This window comes from Natrix helvetica (genome assembly GCF_964273705.1).
Source record: "Natrix helvetica genome assembly, chromosome: 1".
In the NCBI taxonomy this organism is placed as follows: Eukaryota; Metazoa; Chordata; class Lepidosauria; order Squamata; family Natricidae; genus Natrix; species Natrix helvetica.
In genome coordinates this window covers 180,325,839-180,347,864 of record NC_138548.1, presented here as the reverse complement: position 1 = coordinate 180,347,864, position 22,026 = coordinate 180,325,839, and the positions used below count along the sequence as shown (strand labels likewise).

General features: G+C 35.9%; 1 protein-coding gene across 4 annotated transcripts in view; it reads left to right on the top strand.

Moving 5' to 3' along the window:
* Window positions 1–22,026, top strand: part of SATB2 (SATB homeobox 2) — a 139,749-nt gene that overhangs the window by 31,854 nt on the left and 85,869 nt on the right. For all 4 annotated transcript variants that reach the window (XM_081934814.1, XM_081934815.1, XM_081934813.1 and 1 more), the window contains exons 3-5: window positions 1,282–1,458; window positions 18,709–18,835; window positions 19,463–19,586. In XM_081934814.1, the coding sequence (XP_081790940.1) occupies window positions 1,282–1,458; window positions 18,709–18,835; window positions 19,463–19,586 (428 nt within the window). The remainder of the gene's footprint in view (window positions 1–1,281; window positions 1,459–18,708; window positions 18,836–19,462; window positions 19,587–22,026) is intronic.

Genomic DNA, 22,026 nt, shown 5'->3' with positions numbered 1-22,026 from the left:
CATCTTAAATTATTCACAATGATATTATTTTCTTTAGATAATATTGTATAATCTACATTTTTATTAATTCTTACTTACCACATGCTTTCATTTGAACCTACTTCATTATTCAGAACTCTTTTGAAATAGACTTGTGAGAATTAGTTCTAGGACAATCAGAAGTGAACAACCCAACCTGTTACCATAAAAACTGGAAGGAATCTCTCCTACCCAAAAGAGAAAAGTTTGGCAGTGCACAAGTGGGAGAAAAAGGCACAAGAGTTTGAGCTTTGATGTCACTATAATTAGGGATTACATTACTGTTTTTTGTTATTTCTATTTGTTTCATATTTTTGTATAAAATATTTCTGCCTGCCTTTAAAGTGATATTATTCAATTTATTACAGAAAAATAAACAGTGAGATGGCTACTACTTTAGATGCATGTAAAAAGTTTATTTATTTAAAACATTTCTATAACTGCCCATCTTATACCAAACTCTGGGCGATTCCCAATCAAGAAAGTTTAGGAAGAGTTCATTTCTAACCTAAATGGAATCTCCATCTTCTGAGTCAATATACTCCTAAATACTATTTGCTTCATTATCAGTGTGAGATAGTGATATGATATTAGAGTAGAACCAAGAACTCAAGTTTAACTCACTGAGGAAATCTCAAGCTAACCTACCTCACAGGGTTTATTCTTGTGGGGGTAAACCAGAAGAGAGACACTAAGTACTCCACTTTTAGCATATGAAGAACAGATGGGATATAAGCTTAACAAATATATGTCCTATTTCTGATTTTAAATATGCAGGTAGTCCTCGACTTACTACACTTTGTTTAGTGACTGTTGAAGTTACAACAGCACTGAAAAAGCTGACTTATGACTGCTTTTCACACTTATGATCATTTTGGCATCCCCATGGGCATGTGATCAAAATTCAGATGCTTAGCAACTGACTCATTTATTATGGTTGCAGTTTCCTGGGGTTACATGATAACTTTTTGCAACCTTCTGACAAGCAAAGTCAATGGGGAAGCCAGATTCACTTAACAATCTTGTTACTGACTTGACAATTGCAGTGATTCATTTAACAACTGTGGCAAGAAAGGTCATAACATGGAACAAAACTCACTTAACAAATCTCACTTAACCACCAAAATTTAGGGCTCCATTGTGGTTGTTAGTCAAGGACTACCTGAACTTGGTAATAGCACTTGCAACAAGATACATTATTGTACTGATTCAGAAACATTTCTTACGGTTTCTAATTTGGATTCAATACTTTTCTTTCTCCAGGTTTGATGATCCCCGTCTTTTGTGTCGTGGAACAACTGGATACTTCTCTTGAATATGATAATCGAGAAGAACATGCAGAGTTTGTTCTGGTTCGTAAAGATGTGCTTTTTAGTCAGCTAGTGGAGACTGCGCTCCTGGCTCTCGGTTATTCTCACAGCTCTGCAGCTCAGGCACAAGGTATTACATCGACATCTTTAACAATTGTAGTGAGATGGGTGGCAAACAAATTTAATAAATAAATAAATAAAACAATTGGCTATATAAAATAGTTCTTTAATAGTACCTAAACATGTACTAACGCAGATAGGGTAGTTGGTAGTATATATGCTTATAATGGCCTAGGGATAATCATTGAGGAATCCTGTACAAACTTCACTCCCATGCAAATTATTTCTAAGCTTGCCCCTTTATTAATATACTAAAAGTTACTTTTGGATATTGAACATATACATAAAATCAAAGTGCACATCATGAATAACTAATTTTGTATGTGTATTAGTATTTAATCAAAGAATATCAGACATCATACCCACATTTATTTTGCTAGTAAATATATTAACGTGTTCATGATAAATATGAAACAGACGATGCAGCAGTATTTATTTATTCTTCAAGTAGCATGTAAACACACAAACTTTCATAATTGTATTGTTACAAATGGAATCAGAATCAAGTTAAATTATCTCATTTTATTTAGAGGATTTCATACCAGGTCTGATGAACTGTTCAAAGAAAATATTTTTAAATCTGACTTTGTAATATGCTCTCCAAAGCTGATAATGTAAACTGTAGCATGGATGTTTACAACCTTCTGAGTTATCTAAATTCATTTTTTCTTTAAAATATATGCATTTTTTCCCTAGAGACCATAAAGTCTTCACTGAATTTGAAGATTTTTCTTGCATTATTAGATGAATCTTCAATATACAGCAACGATTAACAGCCAGTTAAAGAAATGATAATTGATTAACTACCTTTCATTTTAATTAGCTGGTTTGATTATTGATTAAAAGTCACTTTTAAATACTGATTTGAAAGAAAGGGACTCCTTTGAATAAATATGAATTACTCTGAATTACTGAATTACTCTGTAACTTTGTATAAATTAACCTCAGTAAAAATAATAGCTAAATGCAGACATTTGTAGTTGTTAGATGATATATACATGTAGTACCCAAAATTGCTTAAGATCAATGAGAGAAGAGATAAAATTTCCTTACCCTAAGTTTACTTGCTATTAAAAACAATACATTTTTAAAAAGTGTGTCAAGCATTATTACTTAGGGCACCTTTTTAGTTGAGCCTAAAATCTTTTTTTACTTAGTTAATGTAAACTCACATCCATATATGTGCAAGCAAATGTATAATCAAAGTTCAGACAACCTATATACGAAAGCACTGGTGTGTGCAGGATGAGGGGAATGAGGAAAATATGATCTGTGTATCATGGTACAAACCCTGTGACTTATATACTTGAGTCAGATATTGGGATACAAATATGAAAAGAGTGGGGTTTGTATCACGACATTCAGAAATATAATTTAGCAACTTTTTCAACATAGTGACTGATGGTGGACACTCATCCATAAAATATAAGAGCTTTAAAAAGCATGATTTTTTGATAGAATAGAATGAAACTGTAACTAATAAAATGTAGCTTTAGGAAAACTGTGTATGCGCATCATCTGTCATTTTGTTAATAATGTACAAAAAAGATAATGTATATTGTATTTTATGTAAACATTAGTATAAAAAAGAAAGTGAAAGTAAAATGAACTATTAGTAAGCTAGGCCATGAAAATATGTTTTACTTAATAGTGAATTTATGAAAGAATTTTAATCAGAAAGTGTGTAATAAGAAATAAAACCATGAAACAAATATATCTTTATTATTGCATAAATCTGGAGAAAATTTTCAAAAAATCATGTCATGGTATTATAGGAATATTGTTCTTTTGAATATAAAGGTCATTGTATCTCACTATTTCTGTCATGGTGAACCAGTTTTCAGTCTGACAGCACTATTCATCTTGGTTAATTCATCTTGTGAATTAACATGTGGAACATCCTGAATTAAGCAACCAAGGCATCATTCTTGGCATCTCTAGAAAGAAGGTGATCCCAAGAAAGAATATTTTTATGAAAGCATGTAGCTTCCTTCACTGACCCACGCTAGCTGAGCATTTCATTTGGGAAAACATATGGGCCCTCCAACAAGGAAAGACAGATTCAATCAGATAGATACCAGCTTTTTCATCCTTAGGAAATAGTAGTTTGCTAGTACATTAAGTAGGTGTGTCTGGCTTACAGATTTTTATTTTTCTTATAGTCCAGAATCTGTATTTTAAGCTTTTATGTGCTTATAGAATTTTTCTGAAAAACATTCAAAAATAAGATCAAATTTGCCACGTTCTAATCTGGATTCTATCTTTAAGAATTTTTCATATGCTGCTTAATTACTAAGGAAGATCTGTAAAGTTACTAATGCTTAGACGTTATCTAGCTGTTTTTTCTCCCCACACATTTCTTTGTTGTACATATTTCTGATTAGATTTAAATATATATTTAAATATTTATGTTTCAAGTGTATTACATACTTAAAATGCATGTAATTATTTTTGTTGCACAATGGTATTAAACTTGAAATTCTATTCTTTATCATTGTTAGAGCATTAATACTATTCTATTATTATTTTTACATAGACACAAACACAACATTGTATAAACCACTAGGTAGTCTAGCAATGTGGCATTTTATAAGAACAATGCGTTAGTAAATTTCTTTTGGGCTGGAGAACTGAATTGACTTTGAAATCCCCTGTTTGAGATTTTGTAGTAATATTGGGCAATACTCATTCCACTTGACATGAAGTTCTCAGTGTACTTTCTCACATACTCTGCCACATGCTACTGATAATAACGGATGGCAGTTTTGAAGGGATCCTATATGAAACTCTCTCCCCAGCAGCACTCTTTCTTAAAAAATATCTTCTGTCTGGCACTGAAACTTTTAAAATAGCTTTTTGATTGTCATCCAATTCAATAAATACTATTTTAAAGCCGTATCGTAGGGCAAGGGGAGGGTTTTTTAAGAAAGTATTAGCGTTTCATTTTCTAACAGTATTCCCCTTCAAAATTATTCATCCCTGTATTGCGGAAATCTTAAACTATCCATATTGACATCAGTGGAAGATATTTCAAAATTTGCTTGGGACAGCTTCTAATTAATGGGTTGATACTGTACATCTGGGGAGAATGGGATCAGAATTCAGGGAAGAGCAGGAAAATGGGATTCTAAAAGTGATCCTCTCTCTTTCTCCTTCTCCCCTATCTCCCTCCCTATCTTCCTGTGCTCTAGATTAGGTCCACATATGAGATTTCTATGCCTGTTGTTTACCTCAAAGAGAAAGTTGTCAACATTGCAGATTTTATATTTGAAACTATTCGATAAAACCATACACTTTTCAGATAAAAAAAATATCAGGGAATTAATTGCTGCAGCTAATTGTCATTGGAATTGATGAACACATGCTTCTGTTCTCTATGCATATATCTTTTTAGTGTGTGTTTGTGTATATATATATTGTTTTGATGTTGATATTTGGAGAGCTTTTGATTCACAAGTACTTTGGAAAAATATATCATTCTATGTAGCATTCTTATGGAGAATATTATAGCTTCATCTTCTTGAAAGTACCATGTTTCCCGCAATATAAGACAGGATCTTATTTTCTTATGGCCCCCGAAATAAGCACTTGGCCTTATTTTCGTGGAGATCTTATTATTTTTGAGGTGCAGGAGGCAGCATGTGTTGTCACCTCATGGCTGCTGCTGTGTTACAATATTTTCGGGAAGTGCTTATTTTTTGTGAAGGGCTTATTTTAGCACATGCACTCAAAAGCCCGACTGGGCTTATTATCCAGGGAGGTCTTATTTTCAGGGAAACAGAGTATACAAGGTGTAAAAGTTTCTGATAAAAAGGGAAAACAAAATTTAAAAATATTTTAATGAAATTAAACTGTCCTGATCATCTTCAGCAAGATCAGGGAACTTTGAATGCATTTAAATTGAAAGCAGAAATGGAAACAAATATTTTTCTATCTACTATGATTTGAAATGCTCACTTTTGGCTTGGATAGGTATAATAAATTTTAAAATATCAGCCTTAGAATGAATTCTTTGTCATATCAATATTGTACTACAGTACCAAGCTCTTTTTTAACTTAGGAAATATTTCCTTCCTTTTTAAAAATTCTTTATCAAGTGAAATGAATGGTTATAAATTCCCTATCACTTCCAGATCTATCCAACGCATTCCATTTTTAAAAATCAGTCTAAAGCTTTTAGATAAAAACAAAGCAGATATTTCAATATTTGTTTTTGTGTGTTGCATGTTATTGCAAAATAATTTGTGTGCTATAGATTTATGCAGTAAAACTGAGATGGGTTATGCGGTGAAGCCAAAACTAATCAATTGATCAAATGGTAGGTCGTTGATCAGTAGAAAACTATTTGTGGTTAACTGAAAAAGATGTATTTCTATTATTTAGTAGTATTTCTATTATTGCAGATTGATTTCATACTGGTTATAGACAACTGTATTTATAGTATAACAATCTGATTAACATTTGATGAATCGTTGTTTGCTGCTATATACTTTGTGCCAGTGTTAATATGCATTTTTGGCATATTATCATTTTTGGTACCCTCATATTTTCAATAAACTATTAAAATGAAAATAAATATTTATGAATACACACATACACTTTTTTGGATGGGAGGTGTCTCAAGTCAATATTGATTCTGGTGGCTGCATGAACAAGTCAATGCAGCTTTCTCGCCAAGAATTCAGACATGGCTTTAATTTGCCTCCTTCCTAGAGTTGATAGAGAGTGACTGGTCCAAAGTCACTCAGCTGGCTTCTCTTCTAAGGTGGGACTAAAATGCATAGTCTCTCAGTTTCTTGCCTGCTGCACTACAATACTAGCTTCCCATTCTAATAAGCCTGCTGCCCTAGCAAAGGGCCAGATCTATGATTTTGCAGTTTAACAAGGAAGAGATGTTTAACTATGACAAAGGATTTTTCTTTTTCTTTTTTATATTGTAAAATTTTTATTGATTTTTACAAATGTTTTAAGGAAAAGGGTAAATAGGTATGGAAAATTTTGACAGCTACATCATGCGGAAGGTAGAAATCCCCCCAAATCGCACAACTTTTACAAAAAAGAAGAAAAAAAAATCAAAATTTGAATAAACATTGGCAGCTTTTTGTTTTTACATTCAATCATCAATATATTCAATCATCTTTTGTATCACTTCCAAGAATTACATTATAACAACAATTGCAATAATGTTTCAACTCATTTTTGTGACCTGAGTCTTCTGAGTGTTGCATCCTCCCCCCTGTCTGCTGGCAGAGCCGTGGCCCCTCCCTCCTTCATATCTTATGTACTGCCCCCTGTTTCATCTAGGAGGGCACTATGTTTTTTAATGAAGGCCTCCGCCTACACAACTGTGTTGATTCTAATTCTACTACCCACCCAGAAAATCAGCATTCCTTCTGGCAATAACCATCTGAACCAGATTCCATTATTATATAATTTCTTTGCTAAAGAGGAGTATTTCTTCCTCTTATCTCTTACTTTCTTTGGAATCTGTTTAAGAATGGTTATTTCTTTGTCTTTATATTTCAGTGGTCCCACCCTTTGAGCTCCTAAGACCTCATCTCTTGTAGTCTTTCTAAGAAATTTAACATGTATTTCCCTTGGCACGGTGTGTGTTCCAGCGTATGCTGAATTAATCCTATAAATCAGATCAATATCCCACCATAGCTGTTGTTTATCTCTTTTAATATATTCTGCTAAGATTGTGGTCATGATCTTGAGATCTTCATTTTCTGTTTCTGGCAAGTTTTGAAATCTAAGAAAAAAAGACATTCTCTCAAATTCCACCTTTATCATATGATTTTCAAATTCTACATTCCCCTTCTGGATTGTCTTAACCTCTTTCCTCAGCCCAGTCGCGCCCTCCTCCAGCACACCTATTCTCTGTTTATTTTGTGTTGTTTGTTGTTGCGTTTCTCTGAGCTGATCACTTAAATCTGCCAGTTGTTTTTTCAGTTTGTCCTGTCCCTTTATAATAGTTTGAAACATTTGATCAACAGATAGTTCCTTTGAACTCTCTTCAGGCACTTTAGGTTGTAAAAATGAAGCCAATGGTGTCTTTTGGATTACCGGGCTGGACGTAGAAGATGTTGGGGCCGAAGATGGCTTACCAGGCAGTAGTTTTTTAGGACCCATATTAAGTTCAGAGATAGCTATAAGTCTGCACAAAGAAATGGCCTCTGTGGAAAGACACAACCGGGAGAAGTCATAAGGCAAGCAAGTCCAGAGGAGAGCGTTGGTCTCTATACAGGTCCAAGCCAGGTGATATAAATCAAGTGTTCCAAATCCAAGGGAGATACGTGCAAGGAAAGGCTCCTGGAGATCTCTAGGGTGTGATATAGTACAAAGCCAGAAATTCTTTCAAAAGGGAAACTTCATTCATAAGTGCAAAAAGAAGGAGGAAGTTGGCCATCTTGGCTCCGCCTTCACAGGAGATCAGAAAGCAACGTCCAAAGTTTCCATAAAATAGTTTAAAAGAATCAACTCAGCAATCCTCCTTTGCAATTGTAGCAAGAAATCATCCTCCCATTGCTTAAAGGAAGAGAAAGTAACTTTTAGCTCTCTCTCTCTCTTCCAAGAGAGAGGGATTTTCCAATTGCCGCTTTTCCGAGGGGGGGGGAACCCCCCCTCCAGTCTTAACACTTCAAAAGATTGAAACCACAGTTTAAGAAAGGCTGCTGTTCATCAATTAAGTAGTTAAAAAGAAGATTGAGGGAAGCTTCCCACCTCACCGCTTTTCAGCTGTAACGTCCGATTAGTTGTTTCCTTCCAGGCTCTGCTCAGCGAAGGCGCGCTGCTGCGCACCCCCCATGCTCCCCGGCTCCTGGGGCGAAGCTGGAGACCCCCTGCGGCCGCCGCCGATCCAGGCGGTCCCAACAAGCTGCCCTACGACAGGGAGCCCCTCCAAGGCTTCCTGTGCTCCCCCTAAGGGGGAGCCCACCGAGAAGACGAGCAGCGGATGCGAACGTCCGTCGCCTTCGGGGACCGGAAGTCGTCTCGACAAAGGATTTTTCTTAATGTGCTCAATTGTCAGGTCACATCTCATGTGTTCTGAAATAAAGACAAGATGTTTTTCCATGTGTGTTGGGGCTGCAATTATTTGTGGCAAAACCCATAGCTGTGATGGAAGCTATGAACTCAAGATACCCAGGAGCTACCCAGAACTTCCTTTCCAAGACAAGGAGACTGAGGTTATGGAAGACTGAAATTTGTAAACTCTAACACTGGCTCTGAGCAATTCCTGGAGTTTGTAGCAGGCTGCTGCCAGGAAGCTAAGTGGTTGACACATCAATAGCAGTCCACGCTTGATGGTATAGTTCAATTCCTTGCACAAGAACTCACATGTAGCCTTTTCTGTTTATAGCATACTACAAAACATTGCAAAATAGATGTTTGACTATGATATATGGTTCAACGTGAACTATTTTCAAGACAGATATACTGTATCTATGAATGCATCCCAGCTTTTCCAGTGAAGGTGGTACATTAAAACTCTGTCATTGTTGAATGCATTCAGGAATTTGGTAAGAAAATATCTCTGAAAGAATGACCAACAGGTCATGGATTGTCTAGTATTTTACAAATCCTAAAATGGAGAACATAATATTTTAGAAATAAGCATTGAAAAGCATCACAAAGTTAGAAAGGATTGGCTTTATTTTTAGAGTACAAATAACTAACATTCTGTAGAAATGTTATCTTTCTAGACATATAAGACTTCAGATACTTTTTATAATAATGTTTTTTATGATAGCTAATAATAAAGTAAAACAAATTGACCTGATGGCACATAATCTATTTATTGTTTAAGTAAAATTCTTTTATAAATCAGAAGGTAGTTTCTATTAAAATAAATTGCATTTTGGAGGAGGATTGAAGAGATTAGTGCTAAAGAGAAGGTAACAAATCTGGCCAAAAGGAGAACAGTTTCCTCTTTGGTAAGATTGACTGCATTATCCTTGTTTTGCATGTGTAATTGCTGTCAGAGGCTTTTAGAAGGATGGAAATATATAATAGGTTTTAAATAGAAATTTATTTATTTATTAAATTCATATGCCACTTATCTTGTTGCCCTAAGATTTTTCTATATAAATAAATCTATAGTTAGTAATTTTTTTGTGTTTCATTTCACATTATTCTAAGATAGGATAGCAATTTTGCTTATTCTATAAGCAAAACACTTTTCAAGTAAATATGTTGCATAATCTGAGATTATCAACAGATTAATTGATTCATTAAATTTATATGCTGCCCAGCTCACTTGAAGATTAAACTGTGCATCATAGTTTTGATAACAATCAATATCTCCAAAGCACCTGAGGGTAGGACAAGAAGCAATGGATGGAAATTAATCAAGGAGAGAAGCATCCTAGAACTAAGAAGAAATTTCCTGACAGAACAGTTAATCAGTTGAACAATTTACCTTCAGAAGTTGTGAATGCTCCAACAGTGGATGTTTTTAAGAAGAGATTGGACAACCATTTGTCTGAAATGGTATAGGGTTCCTGCCTGAGTAGGGAGTTGGACTAGAAGACCTCCAAAGTCCCTTCCAACTATTTCTATTCTATTCTATTCTATTCTATTCTATTCTATTCTATTCTATTCTATTCTATTCTATTCTATTCTATTCTATTCTATTCTATTCTATTCTATTCCATTCCATTCCATTCCACTCCACTCCACTCCACTCCATTCTATTCCTTCACCCATGCAAGTATGATATCCAACACATTTTTGTTTTGGATCTCCTATCTGAGGTTTTATCTCTCCTGTATTTGTTTGCTTTTTGAGAGCACAATCGGCTTTTCTGGAATCGGATGTTATGAGAGTGGCACATATGCTACACTTTTGTAGCATCTAATAAATCTAAAATGCATCATATGATATCAGTATGTATCCCTGCTTTATTTCACTGACTGTGGCTAATAGAAACAGAAAGAGTGGTGACATTATGTCATATGTTTTATATTAATAGACATTATCAAGTGAGTTAGGGTGTGGAGATAGAATAAAGTGTGGCTAATGTAACATATATAGTGTCTGCTTCCTTCGTAATGTTTCCTTCCTCAAATGTTTTATGCATAAAAATATATGTTCACTAGCTCCAGGCATAATTATTCATTGATTAAAAAATGTTATGTTGTAATATTTTGTCAAAAAGATTCTTAGAAGAAGTTTATAAGGATCAGTAGTATTAGAGTGCTGCTTGCAAATTTACAACCAAAGGATATTATAGGAGAACTGTTAGTCTATGGCAAAAGAAATCAGGAGTCTCGTAGAACTTTTTCCTATTAGTACATTCTATTAAAAGGTATGAGCCAAAATGATGAGTTCATTTCATCAGATACAGTCAGTTGATGAACTGTTGAAACTGATGAAGTGAGGTGTAGCTCAATTTTGCCTTTTAAAATAATGTGCTAGTTGGAAAAGATTGCAACAGAATTCTTGTGGTTTTTAGTCAAAAGATCTACTTAATAAGGGAAACAGGTGGGGGGAGGAGGAGCAAAGAAATAGTCTCAGTCATCAGCAATTGGTTATTGTCTTCAAAGCCAAGACAATCCCCCTACCCATTCCTATCGCCTGCAAAGCAGCGTACCCAATAGAAGATTGTAAGTCCAACCCAATTTCAGATTCCTTCCAGGAGTCCCTTTTTTGTCTTTCACAAAAAGTAGTTAGGCCCAGAACAGCTCTACTGGTGCTGATGAGCTCTACTCCTCTATTCTCCAACCTCTACTCAGCTTTAGCCAATAACAACAGGTATCTGGAATGGCATGTAACACCTAAAATACAGCTGCTGGAATTTCTTTCAGAACAAACTCTCAAAACGCAGGTGTTCTGTTTGAGAACAAGATGCTTGAAAATGCAGTTTTGAGTTCTAAAACATTTGGAGTTGATATTTTCCAGACTTAACGTATTCTGTATAATCATGAATAATACTATCTGTGAAATGCCTGGAAGTTCTCGTGGCAGACCAGTCAAGTGTGTCCAAAATTGATATCAATACAATTTGAGGCATACTATTAAAAACAGCAAACTAGAGCTTTTCTGTAGTCTAGCTTTAAACATTTAAACATGTTGTGAGTTCCATTAAGGCTAAGTACAATAGTTCATATTAGCAGAGTAAGGTTTGTCTAGTGTGTCCAATTTTTTTCCATAATTAGGGCCGAACTCTACTCCTTACATTGGTTTCATATATGGGCATAAATTAAAAGGATTATTTTCAAGTCTGCCGATGTCATGGAGACATGAAAACATAAAATAAATTAGACTTCTTTGCCCTTCATTCATTAAATAGTGATTAATCAAATCAGGGAAGTTGGAGGCTTATTATAGCTTTGAACTCTTCTTGAAACTCATTTACCAGACCTGCCTCTTTCTGTTTCAGATCTAGATTTTGGCAATGCTTTCTTTTGAGACATGCTATATAAAATAATAATTTAATTTCAAAGCATGTTTTTACCAAAAATATCACTCTGTTGGAAAGCTAATATATGAAGGCCATCCTGTTTATTATTAAAAAGAGGAAAAGAGAAGTTTCTTTTGGTACTTTGTTTAAAGTCTAGAAAAGTCTCAATATATGAAATATCAGTTGCATTGCCTTTATATCGAGGCCAATATTGTATCCTTTAAAAAAAAGCTTTGAAATTAAATAACTCCTTCTAAAATAATCAACCAGAAAATGTTATTTAATTGTGTTTTCTACATAGAGTTGTTTTTAATTAATTTTGCTATTTCTTTAATGCTTATATTAAACTAATCTAATCTAAGTTTAGGCTTTGGCATAATATTTCCCAAATGTGAAACAGCATCTATTACATAAGACAAATGTTCTTGCAACAAAACGCAAAAATCGTACAGTATATAAAATTACAAGGCAATCTGTTTGGTATATTTAAATAAGTTCTTTTGTATATGGTTTATAGAAAGCAGTAAGGAAAATAGATTCTCAAGATAATGTTTATTGGCTTCCATTTTCATCAGTGAAAGTAATAATTTTGCATGTTTTTATTACAATACTGTCCTTATTAAGAGAACACAACAATGTGGGAACTATAAGTAGGTGTTTGTTTCTGATTAAGACCTAATTTTGCCAAAGTTGAAGCCATTTAGCAAACTGCTAGAGCTGATAAATAATGTATTGTGGAGTCTACTTAAAATATATTGATATAAAACTACCTGTGTTGTATTGAATCTATAAATTGCCTATAGAAATAAAAATACATTTAAATCAGAGGTGGGCTTCTGCTGGTTCGGCCCAAATCAGCAAACCAGTAGTGGCGGTGGTAGGTGGTTCTGCCCACTCGCCGGATGTGTCACACACGTGTGCGCACATGAGTGAACCAGTAGTAAAAAAAATTTGACCCCACCACTGATTTAAATAATATAAAATATTATAAACAATGAAGTAGTAATAAAACACATAATAGAACAATGCCAAGAACTTATTCAACTGCCCCATTATAGGTTTTCAAATGCTGAAGCAAATGTTTTCATGTGAAATGATTTGTGATGCACTCTAAATAATTTTTATTAATTGATAAATGGTAGAATTACCAAACATTTCACAGCTGAGTATCAATCTATGTATTTGTTCTTGAATATTCTTTCAGGCCTAAGATTGAAAATTAGAATTTCAATCTTAAGGCTATTTCAGTCAGAATGTTTATTTTTTGGACACATTTTTCAGGAGGAATCAAATTTCTGTCCATGCAATATTTTCTGAAAGTAGAAAGAAAACTAGACAAGAAAATCATGCATGGAACAAAATTAATTCTGCACCTGAGCAAATTTTCATGCTCTTAGTTATAGGTTTTTGAATAAAAGTTTGTATTGATTGATGCCATCACATTATTGCTAACTTCTAGTGACTAGGTAGATATATTTCTTTTTCTATGATGATTGGTCTCTAACTTCATCTTTCAGGTGTTCCAATGGTGCACTCATCTGCACTGTAACTGAGTTTATCCATCTTGTTACTGATTGTCCTCTTTCTTTCCTTCCACCTTTCCAGACTAGGTCTTTGCATAATATGTCTGAGGTGATATTATTTGAGATTAATTATTTGTGACTCAAGTGGGTTGGTTTATTTGATGAACAATTTATTTGATTTCTTGTCTGGCCACAATATTCTCAGGAGTCTTCTCCAAAACCAAAAGTTCGAAAATGTTTTACTGTTTAAGCTTAACCTGCTTCTATAACATTCAATGTTCATTTCCATAGATTGAGGAATACCGTGATTTGCACAATTTTGATATTTGTAGGTATAAATGTTACTGTGAAAGTCCGAAATCTGGTGAATGTCGACATTCACCGGTGAATGTTGACATTCACATAGTCGCTTGGTGTATGTCCGAAAACACCCTTATCCTCTCGACACCCTTACCCTAATCCCCTTACCCTAATACCTCGGCTCCTCGCTTCCTTTGAAGCGTCTTCTATTCGCGGACTTTTTTTTTTTGAAACCTGCGATCCTGCGTGGTTAGAACGAGTAGTTTCCAGGACCGCGAATGGAAAAGCAAAAGTAAAGCGTTACGCTGACTCATTAAATATATGTCACCGTGAAAGACCGAAATTGGTATGTGTCGACATTCACCAATTTCGGTCTTTCATGGTGACATAAACACATCAAGCTGTCAGAACCACTTTTCTAATTTTCTTTATGGCCTCCATGCCAACTGCTAGTTTACAAGATATTTCTTGACTGCTTATTCTTTTACTGTTAATTATTGATCCTAAAAGGCAGAAGCTGACTACCATTTCAATGTCTTAATCAAGGAAATGTCAATTTTAAGGATGGTTGTTGTACTTATTGTCATTTGTTTTATTTTTTTAAATTTTAATATTACTTTTTCACTATGCTTCTTGACTTTTATTAGAAGGCCTTGTAGTACCTTTGCATTTTCAGCATTAGCGTCATAAGCAGAGTACAGGTTATTGGTGTTTCTTCCTTCAGTTTTAAAACTACACTCATCTTCTTCTAATCCAGCTTCTCTTAATGTATTTTCAGCATGTAGGTTGAATCGATAAAGGGAGAACATACAGCTTTGTCTCATTCCTTTGTCTATCTGGAGCCAATTTGTTTCACCATATTCTGTCTGTACTGTGGCTTGACTCTGACTTCTTTGTTTGTTTTTAGAATAATACATGTATACTTTTGATTTATAAATTCTCTGTGATGTAGCTCAAATGCAGTGTCAGTCAATGTCATCTGTTGTGCTTATACATTCATGTACCCTCTCTTCCATTAGCCATGGTTTCCTTTGATTTTTAAATTGATAAACCAAGTATTTTACTTTTCAGAAATATCTGTTAGGTACATCAACTCTGAAATTGCTTGGTTTTTAAGTTTTCTATTAATTAAGTCTGCTTTATTCCATTCCTATCCCAAGTTGAGAGATTTCTTTTTTTTAAAGGTAGGAGTAACTTTTGTATTTTTAATGCACGTTTCTCTAATATAAGTATAGTTTATGCACATTATTAAAAAAAATCATTTTTCTTCAGGACTATTTGCATTAGGACTTGATGTTTCAATTGTCTTTCTATCTGATATCAAAAAATTTTAACATGAAAATTAAATCAAAATGAATTATTTTGGAATAATGTGAGCCATGGCACATAGTTTTGCTGTGTGCAAGTTACACATGTTCTCTGCTTAATTGAAAATGATTCTCCTTAACAGGTAGATTTTCTATTGCTTCAGCCTACAAATTGGGAAAAAAGACAACAGTACACATAGCCCTTGAGCTATGACCGCAATGAAAATAGGAATTTTAATTGTAAGTTGTTGTGGTTATAAGTTGAGGTGTTATGTCAGCGATGTCAAACTCCTGTGATGTATCACAACTTTCCCCCCCTTCGATAAACTGTGGGTGGGCGTGGCCAGCGCGTGATGCATCCGGTTTGTGGGCTGTGAGTTTGACACCCCTGTGTTATGTGATCAATTTGATTTTACAACTGTAAACATGTACAATCACATGTTTGTTATGCAAATGCATTCTTCTGAATAAGCATTTTTTTTGCTAAAACTGGCAAAAAACATTGCAAATCATAGTCATGTGATTGCATGATGTTGCAAATAGTCCTAAATGTGAGCCTGTTGCTAAGCACTTGAAATTCAATCACATGACTATGGGAGGGGGGTGGCAGTCATAACTTCAAGGACTTGTTTGTAAGTAGCTTTTTAAAAGTGTGTTGTAATTTTGAGTGGTTGTTAAATGTAAGTCAAGGATTATCTGTAAAAAAGTATCTGAAAACATGACAGGGACTGCACAAACTTCTTAATCCACCTGGGGCTTCTGCAACCTCTATCTATGGGGGGATGCTATTTCAGTGGGCTGGACACAGAGAAAACATGCTTCCTCAGTTCCACAAGATGGCCACGTTTAATTGAGGGGACCTGGAGTACACTCACTGCCTGAATATACTGGATGGGCAGAAATGTTTGTAGACAGGTAGTTGTAGCAGTCACTACAATTCTTTCATACATAATGGCTTCATTAGATTTTCTACAAATTCTATCTGTCAGAAGCTTTTGTCTTCATGAATGCCTATGGTGTCTATTTCCAATTAACTTGTCAAGAAAACTTGACAGAACCCAATGTCTACCTTTCTGGCTGGTCAGAGGCAGAGGAAAGGCACAAGATAAAGTTGTAGGGGGAGTTTTCCAATTGATTCTATGTTCCTTTATGCTGCTTTGAACCTTCCTACCTATTTTTTGGACATGAGTTTAACATTCTTTTGAACACTGAACCCATGTTCAGAAATAGCCTATTTTAACAACTTGACAGATGACTAAACTTGTTTACACGTGCCCAGTACCAACTCACCCTAAGTCAATAAGAGTGATTTGGATTTGATTTTCTTGTTGGCAGTTGATGCTGTATGAGAAGGTGTCAGACCTTTGTAGTAGACCAGATTAGGAAACCAATTTGTGAGTTCTAAGGAGGGTCTTGTCTGAGAAGCTTTGTGTGGTTACAGTTTTGTCCCAAACTCAGGTTTCCTTGATCTGACGTTGTCTTTGTATTAGCTTTTCCTTTTTTCCATTATAAAAGGAAACATGTACACATTACATTCCTTAACTTCTCCTGCATTATAAGGACAACACCACTTGACAACTGCTTTATTGAGAGGTTGTTGGAGAATCAAATTCTGCGTCATCTTATTTTTCTGGCAGATCAAGCATTAGTAGTTTGCACTTCAATGTGGGTATCTGGCTGTGCCCTAAGAAGTATCAATACTTTTATTTTCCTCTTTCTACTTTAAGAAAGAATTCCCGGCCATATTTTCAAAGTATTACATGAAGCATACCTACAGTACAATTTTGCAAGCAATATCCAGGAAGGTCAGTTGTTAGGTTTGGGGACAGTAGGCAAACAAGAGGAGTAATGACTTGATATTTCACACATCAATTTTTACCTTGAACATGCTCTGCGTGAATTTTCTTAAGATAGAATATGGTGTCTTTCTCCAGGTATAATTATTTTCAAAAATAGCAGGATATTGGAACTAAACAAAACTGAATATCAAAGAGAGCTAAGAAGTGTTCATCCATAACTAATAACGCTTTAAAAAAAGTGCATGTCTGCAGCACTGTAACAAAAAGGACTTGCAGCAGGTGTTTATGTGCAAAAGCACTGAGCGTTATGGTAACACCTGTGTTTCTGGACTGTTTGCCAGGACAATTTCTTCATTTTTAAGAAAGTAGAGACAACCATGGTAGTAGCACAATTGTAGTCTAATACTATTTGTTTCTTATAATAGGATTTTTCAAACTGTATTTCAAAACGGGGGGAGACCAAAGGGAAAAAAAAGGGGGGGGGGATTAACTTGTATGCAGCCAATTTTCTAATGCTAGAGTTTTGCCTGTTGAACAGAGATCCCAGGAATTTTTTTAACCCATTCTGTCACTTGAAAAAAATGGCAAAACTGTGCTTTACAAGATCCTATTTATTTGTCTCAAGATTTTTCATTCATTTTCAGTGTAACTTAGTTGACATGTCTCCATTATCAACCATATTTTTGACTCCTGAACTAGCTACCTTGCCTGATGAAACATTCTAGCATTTTGAAATCTTGAGGCAATATTGTAAAAATTCATCTGAACTATTTAAGGTCCCACTTGCTTTTATGGGTAGATCTAATGACAAAACCATAAACTAATCACACTGAATTCACACACCACACCAAACTATACGCCTATATTATACTCTAGTCTAGAGTATTGTTTGAGCATAACCTAGGTTTGACTTGAGAGAAGGTTCAGTGATATCCATTTCTAACTTTTATATTCAATCAATTATAATAAATATATAGTAAATATAGTACAGATTACATCTCCAGTTATTTTTACTCCCAAGTAAGTATCAAAAGTAGGCCTGTTGCTTTCATGATCTGTAATTACATAACCTCTAGAAATTATCCCCTTTAAGAGAAGCAACTTTTTTGTTGGCAAGGGGAATACAACATAAAGAGCCAGCTCTGAAGACATATGGTACAGCGAATGAGCTTTGTACGTTACAATGCATGATAAGAGTATAGGCTCTATTTATACTGCAGCATGTTTAGTACCAGATTGTGAATTCTTAATACCGAAACAATGGCATGTTTTTAACGTTTCTGTTCTCTTTGTGATATGTTTTAGGCATTCTGTATCAAGCAATAAATACTTCTCTTTAGCAGCCTTTCCATAACAGTTCTGGTCCAGCAAATGTTTAGTAACCTGTTCTAAAGGATTATGTTACGTAGGGCTATGCAGCACTTTTGATTTGTTTCCATAAAGATGCTCCAGAATGAATTGAAGCACAAATTTTACACCTGTCTTGCAAACAGGTACTATTTTTGTACCTAAGAACAGTAGCATGCTTTTTTGGAGTATGAATCTGAAGGATTCCATAGGGCTAGTATAAGCCTAGCATATAACAACATCCATTAAACTAGATTCTGTTGTTATTCTCAAATAGCTCAGAGAGCCACTGTCAATCAATGTTATATATTATATTAAACATGAAGAGCCAGTACTTTTTAGGTTTTTTCTCATTCAAAACCTTAAGTATATGTTTATATTTATATATTTTCAAGGTTATAAAATTAGATTTACAAGCTGCCAAACTTTAGACTCTCCATACTTACAATACATTTTCATGAGAACATTCTGCTACTGCAATAAATATAAAATAATTGGTGAACTTCATAGATATAGATTTTGACATAAATATATGGATAGAAATATGTGTTTATGATTATTTCATGTTTTATTTGTTTGCAGGAATAATCAAACTTGGGAAATGGAATCCTCTTCCATTAACTTATATGACAGATGCACCTGATGCAACAGTAGCTGACATGTTACAAGACGTCTACCATGTTGTGACACTGAAAATTCAATTACAAAGGTGGGCACTACTGAACATCTGCCCTTTTTAAATCCTGAGTTGTTCTGTCAATCACACCATTACTACTGAGATTAACTCATGCTATCTTCATTAATTTCTGAGCTCATTTTGAAGTGGGAAGCACGTTATAAGAAGGGAATTACAACTGGCAGCTCTTGCTGGGTGATATTTTAACTAGACATTAGAACACAGGCTAAGGTGGTCTGCCTTTAAAAGAGAATTTTCCACAGGTACAATAATTCTATACAGCCTGACTAAACGTTTTCACATTATAGTTTTTAAAGGTTTTGAGATTTTAACCAGAAATTCAGGAATAAATGTTGGGCTCAAAGGCTTTTGTCCTTATGTTAGAATCTGTTACGGTACAATTGTCAAGAACTTATTCAGCCAGTGATAGGCAACATAAATATTTGCTCAGTTGTGTATTTAGTTACTGTATTTATGTTCAAATCTTCATAGATTCTAGATTGTAGCTGTAAGAAATTTCTAAACTGCATAAAAGAATGACATATAAAATATGAATGTCCTGTTCTTAAAGAGTGACATAGCTTTTGCATGTAAAGAACAGCTATGTTTGCATGCAACACTTTCCTCATCTGTCTAGTCTCATGTTCTCTGTCTTTGCAGTTGTTCAAAGCTAGAAGATTTGCCAGCAGAACAGTGGAACCATGCCACAGTCCGCAATGCCTTAAAGGAATTGCTCAAAGAGATGAATCAGAGCACATTAGCCAAAGAATGCCCTCTCTCCCAGGTCAGTGCCTCTTTTGGTAGCAGAGGAACTACAGCCCATAAAATACAATATAGTATGAAAGAATAATTACAGAAAAAAATCCCTGCAATTATAGTTTTCCAGTGAGTCCAAGATCATTGACAAGTATTATAAATGAATGACAAGATAAGAAGCTGAAAATTGGAGAGAGATACAATTGTTTTTGCGATGCCTGTTCTGCATTTTGCCTTTCTTTCTCTATATTATTACACTTTATACTCAGTCTGGATGCACATGCCTCTATTAGATAAACCTATAAATATTTAGTATATTCCAAGTTACAGAAACCCGAATGTTCCAAGCATTCAAAAATGAACAAAAAGTGCAGGTTAGTTCTGTTACACATTTATAAATCAAAATTCAATTCCAGGTATATTTTTGCTTATATGTCTTGATTTAGCAAGCGGGTACATAAAACGCTATTATTTCAATGTTAAAATAAAAATAAAACTGTTCATTTGTCAGCATTTTAATGATTAGCAAATAAGGTATTTTGTGATACCTTATCTTAGGTAAAGGTAAAGGTTCCCCTCGCACATACGTGCTAGTCGTTCCCAACTCTACAGGGCAGTGTTCATCTCCATTTCTAAGCTAAAGAGCCAGCCTGTCTGATGATAATTCCATGGTCATGTGACTAGCATGACTAAACACCGAAGGCACATGGAACGCTGTTACCTTCCCACAAAGGCGGTCCCTATTTTTCTACTTGCATTTTTACATGCTTTCGAACTGCTAGGATGGCAGAAGCTGGGGCAAGTAATGGGAGCTCATTCTTCTGTGTGCTGCTTGGAGAGTCGAAGCATGGGTTAACTTTACTCTATCTGCCCAAGAACCGAGTTCAATTTCTTTTGCCATGCTTCTGCTCCTTACTGAGGCCAGTTTTTCAGCTCAGTCTGGCCTGGTAAGGAGGCAATAGGGGAGTTTCAGCGGTCTTTGGAGAGATAGACTTGGACTCTCCAACCTTTAGATTAGATTACTGTATTAAGTTATTTTCTTTTGCTTTATAGGTGTGTATTTTTTTTTCCAGTTAGTTTAGTTTCTTTCTGGTTTTTGTGAATCACTTTGCTTCCAGGAGCAGGCTGTCAGGGGTAAGCTGCCTTTTGCACCGCACGCGGCTTGGGCGAGGCTGTTGATCGGGTGTCTGTCCAGTGGCTGTTGGTGGACACAGGGAGAAAGGATTTTCTCCCTCCTCCATTTTCTGTCAGAGCTCCTTAGTGGCTGCCTGACAGGAGACCCTTCCATCGGCTCCTTCAGTGGCCAATGGCTCCGTTTTTTTCTCCTGATGCATACGGCGGCCATTTTAAAGACTCCGCTTCACGTGCTTTTGGCCATTTGTGTTTTTGCCACATGATTCCCTTGCAGACTACCGCCGGGTGGTGGGCTGGCCTTGTCCAGGTTGCTGGCAAATTCTCCACCCCAAGACTTTTTCCTGAAGGACAACCTCAGAGTTTTTGGCCGCAAAGGGTCATACTCTGCCAATTTTGGATTTGATCTGCCTTGGCGCAGCCTGGTTCATGCCATTTCCAATTGCAGCTGTAGCCTGAATCCAGCCCGGGCACAGTGGAGCCAGATTGGCTCGCGCCTAAAACTTTCCAGCTACAATTGACCCCTTTGTTGAGCAGAGCACCTCCATTGTCTCAAGCCTCATTAACTGTTGACTTGTCTGAGGTACCATCATCATCCTGGCCCAAGTCAAGATGGCGAATTGTGGCCTGGCTGGGGACGTAGAGCACATCAGACCTTGTCCCACATGGGCAGGTGCATCTGCTAAGCAGGCTGGAAAAAGGAAAAAATCCCACTGATCTAGGAAAGGTTCCAAGAGTTCTGATAGGGGGGCTGACAGATGCCAAAGGGCCTTAGAGAAACAATTCAAAAAGGCCCAAAGGCAGACCAGGGCGCGAAACCAGTGGGTTAGCCCACCTGTTGAGATAGTTTTGCAGGCCGCCTCCCATTTAGATCCCCCTCCGTCTATTGCAGAGGAGGAATCTCAGGATCTATCCCCTGATAATTCCACAGGTTTTCCTGGGTCACCACCTCCCTCCCTCGTAGAGAACCTGGCCCCTTTGCATGCTCCTTTCTGGAAGATCAGGGTCCATACTTATCAGTGGAAATGCACGAGGTTATCGCCTGAGCTATTTCTCAGGGGATCACTGAGGGATTTCGGCAAAAAGATCATTGCTCTGCCAGGTCAGCTCCTTTCTGGCCTTTAGCGCAGGGATCCAGGGACAGGGATTGCAGTTTGAGGCCTCCATCTCCAGAGACCTCCTTAGCCAATGAAGAATCCATTTGGGGCGAGAAGGAACAGGGTGAACAGAACCTATTGGAAGAAGAGGATCTTGTCCCTGACAAGTCAACCTTCACTGGCCTTTTTAAGCCAACAGTCTTTAAGTCTATTTTACATAAGGCCAAGGCCTCCACTCAT